The sequence below is a fragment of the Aythya ferina genome, assembly GCF_964211825.1.
Source record: "Aythya ferina genome assembly, chromosome: 17".
Taxonomy (NCBI): Eukaryota; Metazoa; Chordata; class Aves; order Anseriformes; family Anatidae; genus Aythya; species Aythya ferina.
The window spans coordinates 8,797,739-8,809,838 of NC_140316.1; the positions used below are offsets into that span (position 1 = coordinate 8,797,739).

Sequence of the window (12,100 nt, forward strand, 5' to 3'; positions counted from 1 at the left end):
AAAAAAAAAAAAAGATTCTTATTCCTTAAAGTTTATTCTTCCTATTCTTCCAAGTCTTACTTGGAAAGCAGTGACAATTGAGTTAAACTCAACTGAGTTAAAGTGGCAAATCAAGGGCAAGGCACTAATAATGCTGCTGTACTTCTGTGTTCATCTAGTGTGCAAGATCAAGAGAGACCACATTTTGCAGGCCTATTTTGCGAATACTGAGCCCCCTTTATTGGCTCTTCTGAAGTGTCTTTCAGTTTCCAAACCAATGCTAAGGGTTGCCAGGCTTCCTTCACTGAGAAGCAGGATTTTGGTGCCTATGTAAACTGGGCTCCCTATATGACAAGCACTTTTATTTCCCCAATACAGCACTTTTATTTCCCCAATACTTGATTTCCCCGTGTTCATTCAGTGTGTTAGGAAAAGCTTCAAGTTGAAAATGCCAGCTGTTTTCACAGGTAATACCCAACAAGTGAACTCAAAACGGTGTCAGAATCATGGAAGTAATGCTCTGTGTTCACATTGCTGCATCTCAATCAAAAGAAAGGGTATATGAAAGAATTCTAAACACTTAAATTTACAGACTGATTAAGTGCTGATTTTGGAAGATGTGTAATGGCCACAATCTGTTCTTTCATGTGAGGAGGTGTAGTGCACCTCACCTGAATGCGTGGCCAGGCATGAACAAAACTGCAGAAATGCTTCATGAAATGGAGTGAGACATAAGCAAGTCTCCGGTATTTCAGCTGGGGTCTAAGAAACATTTTATCTCTTCGTACTTTATATGACTTATCCCCTGCTGTTCTGCTGTAGAACAAAGTGCTGCTATTTTTGTTTGCTCCCAGAGAAGAGGAAAGTATGGTTTGCAGTCTGTGCTCTTACAAGCTGGGTTTGGAGAAGGTTAGAGCAACTATTATGCCAAGATGTCCTAAGAAGTTGCGTTAGAAAGGACCTGCCTTTAATTTTCAATCCTTCTTTTCAATTTGAGCAGTATTAAACTTAAAGCTTTGCTTTTGCATGGTTCCATATCTGAGCACGTGGTCAGGAATGAAGGGGCAGGAAATCTCTTGATGAGCACCACTTGGCTTTCTGTGAATGCTGGTCTCTTAATTTCTGGTCTAGCCAAAAGCAAGCAGTGTTTAAAGAGAAGAAAACACAGTGGTTTGTGCATGCGTGCTGCATGTTTAGGACAAGTGATTGCTCTGATCTGACCTGACATGAACTTAAAATAAATAAATAATGATTAAAAAAATAAAAAATAAAAATCCTGGCATCAGTGTCAGCTTGGCACAACTCACATGGCAGTGAAAACTATCATTGCTCAATTTCTGTGTAAAATCTGTTCGGGGGCTGTCAGGCACTCGTCCTCTCGGAAGTGCAAGGACTAGGAAGAGCTTTGATAAAGAGGAGTTAAAAGCACACCTGGCAAGTGAATTTGGCAACCTGTCCGACTTCCACAGGTGACTGCCAATGGTAAATGAAATGAGCAGCCACTCTTCTCTAGGTATGGGTGCCACACTGTATGTCTGAGCTCTGTTTTATTCAGCTGCTGATGATTTTTACCACTGAGGATTAGGTGGGTAAAGTTGCAGTTAAGGTAAAATGTACTGGAAACTTTTCCTTATAATTTGCATCCTGTTCTTTGGATTCCTTCATCCACTCTTCGGGTGAATAACGGCTTTCCTTGAGTGGTTGTCCTGGAATAACCCAGAAGATTACAATAATTGGCTTAAATGTGATGACAACAGTAATGAGCTATTGATTTAGCAGCAATACCTTGCTCATGCTTCCATATCTGTCTCCTTTTCTTTCCAGACTGCCTTATCACACCTTTCTCTTTTCTTTCTAGCTGAAAGGAAGCCTCCACTTTTCAACATGAATGCAATGAGTGCCTTATATCACATAGCCCAGAATGATTCCCCTACGTTACAGTCAAATGAATGGTAAGAGAGCTTATTACCAGGTTTTGTGCTTTGTTTCCCCAAAAACGCTCTGTGATGCTCTCTGCATGGCTAAAATCTGACAAGAAAAGTGTTTGTTGCAGTGGAGTGATTTGACTGCATTCCTGAAGAATGCTCCTGTGTAGGCAGGCTCCGTTTTGACCTTCTGTCACTTTGGCTGTGCTACAATCTAAATGTGTGGAGGTGATAATTATGGGGCTGTAGATGCCGCAGGAATTAAAATATTCTTGGATACATTAAGCCAGCCTCAGCTCAGCATCAGCAAGGTTTCCAGCTGCGAAAGATCTCTGACAGAATTGTTAGCATTATGCTACAGCTGAAATGTGAAGGGAAGGGAGAGGAGAGGCTACAGAGGTAATTAGATTTTTTTTTTTCAGTGAGGGACTTCAAAAGTCATCAGAGCTCTGTAGCCAGTAAATACTCCCCATACTATGAGCTCTTGTTCCAGAATCTAAGCTTTGATACAAGAATATTTTGTTATTCTTTGGGAGCAAAGGCATTACTCCATGTCCTGCTCTTTGTACTCAAGGGTGGAATGTAGCCATCGAGCGATGCTTAGTAGAGTCTGCAGATGGCTTGAAACAACAGCTCCTGGAGAGGTGGGAAATTCCCCCATTAGGCATTTAAGTAGCATAATTATTTCATTGCTGATCATTTTATCAAACCCACTCCACATCAACTTCCTTATTGCATCGTCTTTCTTTTGTCCATTTTTCAAGATTCAAAGAAATTGCTCTCATATCTCCACACCTTTACTCAGATCATTCTGTGCAGAATTTGCAATGCAGAGTAGAAGCAGCTTGGGAATACAGTACAAGAATCAGTATTCTTGATTGCAGGCAGTTTGTTTATAGTCACCTGTTTGCTGTCTGTGACTTGGAGAGCACAAGGAGCAAGCAAGGTGCCTTTTATGCTGCTTTTGAGATGATGAGCATCTGGGAGATTAGTTTTCTTTCAGGTTGTGAAGCCTAAAGTGTCTTTGAACTTAACCATGTACCAAGATGCTTTCCTGAGTCAGCGTTGCAAATGGTGGGAAGCATCTAGAGAGCAGGGAGTCATTTCATCAGCTAACTTAGCAAGCACATTTCTGGAGTTGCTGTGAATTTCATTGTCATCTAATTTTAAGTAGCTGAAATAAAATTGAAAACTCTGGCTGGTACACAGAGTTCTTGTTTGGCTTTCATTTTGCGGCTGCGGATAACTGCCATGTCCGTATTTACTGCTGAAAGAACTGGTGAGATCAGCTTACTCAGAATTTAGAGAAGTCAGTTAACTGTTGTGCCCTAGTACTTGAGAACAAATTAGTCAGGGTTTTTCTTTTGCTCTTTGCTAGTAAGTTTGTGTATATTTCAGATACTAAGCTTATTTTTAATTTAAACCTTTTTTTTTTCTTCTTTAATTTACAGGTCAGACTCCTTTAGGGGATTTGTTGATTACTGCTTACAGAAAATACCTCAGGAAAGGCCATCATCAACAGATCTATTACGGGTAAATTTTCAAATCTCTTTTGGAAATTTGGGAAAAATGTGTTTGCCTACCCCAAAGTAATTCTAGTGGTGGTGAATGAGTATTTTCCCTTTTTCAAAACACTGTTGCTTTTTCTCTTGTCTGTATCAGTAGTTTTGGGGGGGTCTTTTTTTAAAGTACTGTTGAGGTTTTAAAGGAACTAATAACTGCATGTGTTCAGATGCGTGTTGTTACTGGCCACCACAGTACTGCTTACCACGATCTGAATTTGGAATTCTCTTTATATGTGCTGGAATAAGGCTGCATTTTACACAGTTTATTGAACAAATTTCTTCTCTGTGAGCTGAAAAATTGGCAGAAGCCTTGTACTTTTTGGTAGTGCAAGGCTGGATTCCTGTACGTCTCTAAGGCTGGGAATTGGTTGCCTTTTCTCTGCATGCACCTTTCTAAGATATCCCATCAAACATCTTCTAAGGCTGCTAAGGCAGAAGAGTCACACTCTTTGTTTCCTGAAGAACTTTCTGGCCTTTAGGCTCAAGTTTGAAAGCGTGGTGGCCTTACTAGAAGTACTGGAGTATTTTAGGCTATTTAAGGTTACAGGTAAAATCAGGAAGCGGTTGCAATTCCCTTTATAACATGATGCTCAAGAGTCAAACTGCTGGAGAAAAGTAGAGGCAGTCTGTGTAGTTAAATGCTTATACTGCTGAGTGAGGGGTTTCTTGAGGAAGCAGCCCAGCACCCTGCTCCCTGTACACCCCAGAGCTTGGCAGAGGTTCCTTTTGTGCTAGAGAACATGCAAGCCCCATGAGCCAGTAGAGAGAGCGACAGGTCCTTCAGCTGAAGGAGGAGGCTGCCAGCAGGGGAGTAGAAAGATGTCATCTTGATATATTTAATTATTTTTAATTTTCTTCCTTCAAGACAAAGCTGCACATCCCTTAACTGAAAGTATGATCAAAGACAGACAGGTCCAGTGCTGGATCAGTTAAATCTGGGCTGCAGATGTGAATACCAAACCATAATTTTCTGTGTAAGCGAGCCTTAGGAGCAAGCTTCTGAGCTCTTTGCAGAAAAGGGAACTTCCACCAGTCTCTCTGCTATGCCATGGGGTCAGTAGGATGCCCTGAGTTGTGACCATGCTGCACTCTGTGGCCTTTGAAAGAGCCGGGAAGAGATGAGGGAAGAAACTAAAAATGACCTTTTGGGGGCATTTACATGATTTTGTGTAAAGTACCGTAACTGTTAACTTCCTGATGTGCCTTCATTTTTCTCTTTATCTTCTCCAACAGAGAAAAATGTTATTTTTTTCTGTTGTGCAACAGGCAATATTTGTTGCCAAGCTTACATGCAATTTCAGTGAAGATTTAAGGCTTGTATTTTGCTACAGACCTTCTCTGTGGACGCGACAGAAAATCTGAAAAGCCATTTTAATTGCTACTCAAACTCAAGACTTAACCAGGCTTCATAAGATGCACAGGCAATAGCAAAGCTACTGCAGAGCTGGAAGTACTTTGAGAATTATACTCCACATGATGAGAGGATTAGGCTCTTAATGAAGTTTTACAGATAGCGGCCGATTAGTTAAAGAAACAGGGGTATTAGGGATGGAAAGAGCCTGAGTGACCTAGGTTATGTCCTGGCCAGGCCGGGATTGCTGTGGGTTGCTCTGAGCTGTCCTGTTTCGTCCTTTTTCAGCGTCCTTTTTTGCACGATGCAGAAGGAGTTCAGGAAGGTTATCATAAACTTTTTTTTTTCTAGTAATGTCAGCATGATTAATTCTGATCTGTTCATACCTTTCAAATCTGTTCACAATCATAGAATGGTTTGAGTTGAAAGGAGCATAAAAGAGCATTAATTCCACCCCCCTGCCATGTCAGGGACACCTCCCACCAGACCAGGTTGCTCAGAGCCCCACCCAGCCTGGCCTTGGGCACCTCCAGGGATGGGGATCTTTCCGCCTGCTCTCAGTTCAGCTCTTTCCTTTTTGCTCTAGTCTTGTAAATTATTCCTTTGTGCCTGTCTGATCCTGGTTTTGGGTTAATTTCTGTCCAGAGTTCAGCTGGCTGGACAGGCATTTTTGGCTAATGTGCTATCTGAGTGTGTTACTGCAGGTATGGTTACGTAGGCTGTGCTTGGCACTGCCACAGCAGTGGGGTTTGGGCTGCTTCATTCTTCTGGCTGCTGTCTTGTTCAGAGGTCTTGACAAGTTTACTGGTTAGTGCCACCTGTAGATTATTACTTAGCAAGCAAACTTTGCATGTATTTTTTAGTGTATTTCCAGCCATTACATTTTTCAGCTTCTCTAGTCAGGCAGTGCTGTGTTTCTATCTGGTTCTGATCCCATTTTCCAACCTTTTTTTTTTTTTTTTTTTGTCCTAGATGGGCTTTGAGTAATTGCTCTTGATTAATTAATGTCTTCTAATGTTTGCTCTTTTTCCATATTCATGCATCATGCTTAGAAGTTAAAACTAGCACTAACAGAATAGGCCTGGGTTAAGTTATCAACTACCAAAAAGTTGTTTATGTCCCTTCAGCAGTCTCCATACCGAACCCAATTAATTAGAGCTAGTTTTGGAAATAACCATCATTTTGGAAAGTGCCTCGTGCAGGTTCATAATAGCCATGAGCACGTAGGAGGGGGACCCATGTTGGAACTGATGTGTCCTGAGTTTGACAGAATCTTGTCAGCGAACCCTAAATCAGTTCCATTTTCTCAAGTCATCAGCATTCAGTTTACCTGAGAAGTACAGGAACTGTTTATAATTCCCAGGGCTTTGTCTTTGGAAAATTTAAGAGCAACCTTTCTTTACAAAGTAGGGATGTGTGAAATCCTGTCCAGCCCCTTCTCCATCAGGCTTTTTTTTATTTTTCATTTTTAAGTATCTCCTTTCTATAAAATTGATTAGTGGCCCTGCTATTCCTCTGGTTGCCGTACATAGCTGCTGGTGAGAATTGCATGGCATGCTGCTGTTTCACACCAGGTAAACAGGACTCGGTTTTTCCTTAAATATTTGAGCAGAGGAATTGTTAGCTCCGTAGGGTGTTTTGCTTAATTTCCACAGTAGGTTAGATTGCTGCTCTGTGTCTACCTGCCAGCCTTTTCATGCTGATTTTTGTTCTAAGGCTACCATTCAGCCTTTGTTTTATGGCTTCTCTTGTTGCTTTTTCAGCTCAGTAAAATGCGTTCTCATGGATGTTTCTGAATCTCTTGGTTCTTGAAGTGAGAAATCGAAATCATGCACTCTTTACTGAATAGCTGGCTTTGCACTCGCTTCTGTCTTTGCTTTAAGCCTGGACCATATAGAATATTTAACCCTCATGCCTTCACTTTCCAGGTAAAGCCTGACAAACGAGCTTGTTTTTACTTTCTCTTCAGCGCCCGGTATATTTTTCCTGTGATCCATTTGTGCTGTGGCACATAACCAGCGTTTTGTTCTCCGGTTCTGCTTGCAGCACCCCGACAATCCTTTGACCAGCTAATAGGTTTATGTTGTGGGTTTCAGAATGATTCATTCATGTGGATTGGCAGTCTTTCTGCTCTCTAGGAATAGTGTAAGTTCATTGAAGGATATGATTTCAGGAGTACCTTAGGTTGGAGTCTGCACAAACAATTGGAGCTGAGATGTCATTCTTAAATTATGTATATTCAGTCTTTTTGTTTGGTTTTAGACTTTCAGAGCAGTGCCCCAGATGTTCCCTCCCGCAGGAAACATCTCCTCCCTAAAGCTTGTCAGATTATAAGATTCATGATCTTTTTTCTTTTAGGGATTTTTTTTACTTGCATGTAATAAACAGGGATAGAGAGAAATTTTTGTGGCCACATTTTTTAAAGGGAACTGAATTTTAGGAGGTGTTAGAGGATGTTTTCAGTTTCAGTTTACTATCCTGGATGAAAACAAACCAAACCTATCTCAATAATATTTTCACTTTCAAAATTAAATTACAAAATTTTCTTTAAACACTTATTTTCTTATTTTTCTCAGCTTGTGTGATATTCCCAGGAGACTTGGTTCTGTTGGTTCGTCTTCCAGCCAACTTACTGCTTGCCTTTAGGTTAACCACTTCTTTTTGAGTCTGTTTTTTTCTTATAATTTGAAGAAAGCATACAAATTAAGTCCTATCAGCCATCATTTCTTACCAGTTTTTGCAGTACCTAGCAGAGCAGTGACTACATCTTATGTATGTAGTTCAGTTATTTCATGTGGATAAGCATTTAGAATCGTGTTCTCGTCATACAAGACTTTTGTTTATATTTTTATGCATCTGCCTTATAGTTCCCATGTGGTCACATTCTAATATGTGGGGAGCTTAAATATGAAGCACGTAGCTTGTCACTTAATGAAAGGAGTATTTGCAGTGTTGAAGAGTATGCCTAAATGAGTATACACTGGATAGGTAGGATGGAGTTAAGTTCAGGATCATTGTTCCAAATGCATTACTGCTTTCTAAAAAATACCTGTTATCTACGATGAGATAAAAATGGTTGCCTTTTTTCTAATCATAAATAAGCTGCAGATTGTTTGCTGCTGTTTACAGAGAAATAAATGGTGGGGATCTGTAAGGAGCAGAAATGAATCATTTGGCTTCTGTGTGAAATAATGTGGTATTTTTAGTTATAATTCAAAAATAAACGCCATCGCTGCTAGCAAAGAAATGGATACTGAAGTGAGTAGCTTGCTCCCTTAACAAAACTGAAATGCACAATAATTTGAATTCAATTAAAAACAAGGAATAAGCCTGCGGCATGATTATTCCTATGCTTATTTAGAAATCATTAAATGATGATGTTGTCAACTTCCTTGTACGCAAGACTTGTGTTTTGAGAAGGGCTGGGTCTGTTGTGTCTGTTACTACAGCTACAGGTGGCTGTATTAGTGCTTGAGTTTGAGGGGTGCCATCAGATCCAGGGAGAGGTGTGTTGCCCCGAGTTCATGAACTGAGGCCAGGCAGGCAGACCTGATCCTCCTGAGACCTTCTTTGCAGCGGGGGCCCAACTGTTTAGCTCACTAACAAAAGGCCATCCTGCCATTCACAGTGCGGGGTGGAAAACTTTATTTCCTATTCCCATCTTTCATTATTCACCTATCTAGAAACGCACACACGGTGTTTGTGCTTTAAAGCTATCTCCTGTGGTGTATATTAAGCAGCGTACGCTAACGCAGTGATCCCATGCAGAATATTGGCAAGTGTATGCTCAGATCGTTCACGTACTCAGAGGTTGAATCAGGAAGCTGCAGGGCTTTCAGGCTCCATCGCCAGTTGTACAGCGCAGGAGGACATGGCTGATAAGTCAGAGCAGAGCATTGCATCACATACTTAAGTTCCATTGAACAACTTACTGTTAAGTCTGCACTTAAAACCTGTGCTTCTTGTACATCCTTAGGGATTAGTAAGAACTGGATTTTTTTTTTTTCTTAAACTCTTCAATAATAAACAAGCCTTGCAGTCGTCTTACTGGTTTGGAGTTGGAATAGGTCAGATGCAGGGCAGATCTTTGCATGAAGCTTAGGCAGGTAATCTTCCATAATCAGGATTGATTAATCTTCATCCTTTATGCATTTTGTTCATTTTTAAGTCCTGTGCATTTGCAGGGTTTAAAGTGGCAGTGTCTTGTTCCTTGTACACTTAAAGTGAAGGGGCTGGGGAAGGAACAAATCAGCTCTGATGCTCGGAGAGCCCAGAAAACCTGACCTCAGTCCAAAAAGTGAATCAGGGAGTCAGGGCGGAGAGCTTTCAAAGGACCTCTCTGCCCACCACCCTGCTTCTCCTGCCACTGATGTGTATGTGCACATGAGTTTCGAGTCGCAGAGTGATTTTTGCTCCTTTCTCTGTACTCTGCATTTGATTGTGCTCTGTGCTGAAGCAGTTCCTCTGACTTCCCAACAAAGCGCTTTGCAGCCTACGCTTCAAAACTCAAAGGGCATGGCACGATCCGTTTGGTTGTTTGATACAGTGATGAGTACGGTACGGGTAATCAGTGCTGAGGCTTTCATAACAGGTATTACTAACTACTGAATGTGAACTCATGGTGTCTCATGCCCCTCTTGGGAGGGAGAAGCTCCTGTGCCCTTGTTTTCACATGAAACATGCTAGTGTCATGTCTGAGACCGTGTGTTTTATTTCCTTGATTATAGCATGATTTTGTTCGCCGAGACCGACCACCAAGGGTACTAATAGACCTCATACAAAGGACAAAAGATGCAGTACGTGAACTGGATAACCTTCAGTACCGGAAAATGAAGAAAATCCTTTTCCAAGAGACACGGAATGGCCCACTGACCGAGTCTCAAGAGGAGGAGGAGGTACTTTTATTTTGTTGCCCCATTTGCGCTGTTCTAAATCATGTTAGGAAAAGTGAGATGCTGCTGTCGTTAAGGGGCAGAACAAACACGGCCAGGTATGGATGCAGAGCATTAGCAGCCATTACTCAGTGGTAGACGTGCATTTATTGGCAACTTTAAAACTTCATTTTTTCAAATGGTTGCCTTTCTTCTGAAAACTTTTGGGAAGAAAATCATTTTAAGGGAGATTCTCTACGATGAAAAATAACTCACAGCCTCTATGAAGGAGGTCCTAGTGATGGTCCAAGGTTTCCAGTCTTATAAGCACAACCAAGAGCAGTTGATTAATGCTGATATATATTTTTTAAATTAACATAGGTCCATTACTTTATAGTATAGTTATCGTGAGCTGAAAAGTAAATCACCAAATTAGTAAGACTTGTTTTTTTAATTTTTAATCTTTTTTGCTTTTATATTAAAGATATAAAACTCAGCTGCAATTTAAATCTTGTAATAAACAACCCACTTAATCAGTGTATGATAATTGACACTAACTGTGGCTCAGAGAAGAAAAACAGTCATTTTTTAATTGATGAGATTAGATGGAAATTTATGTCATTTGGTGCGGGCACATTGGATAAATAAATCCATGCCTGGTTCTCAACCACAAAAAAAATCACAGACAAATTGATGTTTTTATTCCTTTTTGCTGTATTACAGCAAGATCACGTGCAGTGGGATGCCCAAGTTTAGTGTATATTTTGGGGACTTGGCTTTGAGGCTTGTGTATGTCAGATATTCTTGTAAGGCTGGGCTACAGCGTTGGTTTAAGAAATGGGCAAGCCTGGGTGTCAGGAGAGCACACAGGAAGAAGAGACTGGTGCTTAATACTGCCCTTCACCGTGGGGAAGATGCACAAAAGCAGCAAGAACAGCAACCACTGTGGTTAAAGCTACAAAGTGCAGCTGTTCTGACCCTCCAGCTAGGCAACTTTAAATCTTTAGGTTATTTATCTGGGGGAGGGAGAGCGGGGGTGTCAGATTTTTGCACTGGAAGCTTCAAGCTGTGTCCACCTGTGTGTGACAAACTGCTGGGAGAGTGACAGAGCAGGAAGCACAAGGAAGTGAGCTTCACACTTAACAACTCAGCAGATCCAAGCTTAACAGCCAAGGTGTGGTAGCAGTTGACTCTGAGATGCATCTTCCTCTGTTCTTCCTGTCCCCACCCCCTAAAAAGGGGGGAAAAATGTATGTCCAGGAATTAACACTAATAAAGCTCACACTCTGCATGTGCACAGCATGCCCTGCACTGGGATTTACCCCTGAGCTTGCATACCACAAGAAGAGGTTGTATTGCTCGTGTGTACATTGCTTACTTGATGCTGAAAGTCAAACACAGCACTCGCTTCAGTTACTAATGGTTAACAGAAGCTGTAAATGCCACCAGCCAGTTTCTCTTTCTACCTTAGTGTAAGGGACATTACAAATCCTTATTTTTAACACTAAAAATAATACTAATGCTTTCCTCAGAGCTCTTGAAAGAAACTAAAGATCATTTGGAAAGTATTTAAGCCAGGAAGTCAACATTAAGGTTGCGTGTGCAATCTTCTTCTCTGCCCTTTTGTGCATATGTGTTTATTAGTTACATAGTCACATTCTCATCTGAGATGCCTGGTAGTTATTTCTTCTACAGCTTTATATAAGCATCCTGGAAATGTTTTCATTCTCCTGTGTATATGTTTTCTGTCAAACAGTATTCTTTTGTATTTTGGAGTTTAAGTGCTTTTACACAGGCTCTGAATGATCTGCTAATTGCTTAAAAATAATCAGACAATCAAATACATATCTGTCAAGTCTGTCAAGTTTATCTTTCTTTCAGTTTCCAACCAAATGAGTATCCTGTTAATTGATTTGAAATGTAATTCTCCCCAAGCTCACTTCGGAGGCCAGGAGGAACTGAGTGCAGTAGCAAGCCATTCATTTTGGTGAGCCGAGGCTATTTCAGAGCAGGAGCTGAAGGCTGCTCAGAGCTCTCAGTCCTCACTGAACTCACTGCAAGCATCTTCAGTCCTGTTAGTTTATTACTGGGGACTCTGTATGTTCTCAGGTCAGTCCAGATTAAGCTCATACTCAGGGATTATTGAGCTGGTATGAGTATACAAGCAAAAGAAAAAAAAAAAAAAAAAAAAAAAGATGCTAACTTCTGATATTTGTCTGTAGAAGAAAAACGTGTCCTATGTGAGGAACAATTACTTAGGTATGTCTAAGCAGATTACAATAACTTTAATCGCTGTAATAATGCAGGCTCTTCTGAGTCAGCTGTTTAAAGGTGAATGAAGATTACATAAGAATTTATCTTGGCTGAAAACACAAATATAGCATGTTGGTTTTAGCTTGAAAGAATGTC

At 40.8% G+C, this 12,100-nt stretch overlaps 1 protein-coding gene across 7 annotated transcripts in view; it reads left to right on the forward strand.

Moving 5' to 3' along the window:
- The window catches only part of TAOK3 (TAO kinase 3), an 81,965-nt gene that overhangs the window by 47,361 nt on the left and 22,504 nt on the right, over positions 1 to 12,100 (forward strand). For all 7 annotated transcript variants that reach the window (XM_084538727.1, XM_084538721.1, XM_084538725.1 and 4 more), the window contains 3 exons: positions 1,838 to 1,931; positions 3,356 to 3,437; positions 9,548 to 9,715. In XM_084538727.1, coding sequence (XP_084394853.1) covers positions 1,838 to 1,931; positions 3,356 to 3,437; positions 9,548 to 9,715 — 344 coding nt within the window. The remainder of the gene's footprint in view (positions 1 to 1,837; positions 1,932 to 3,355; positions 3,438 to 9,547; positions 9,716 to 12,100) is intronic.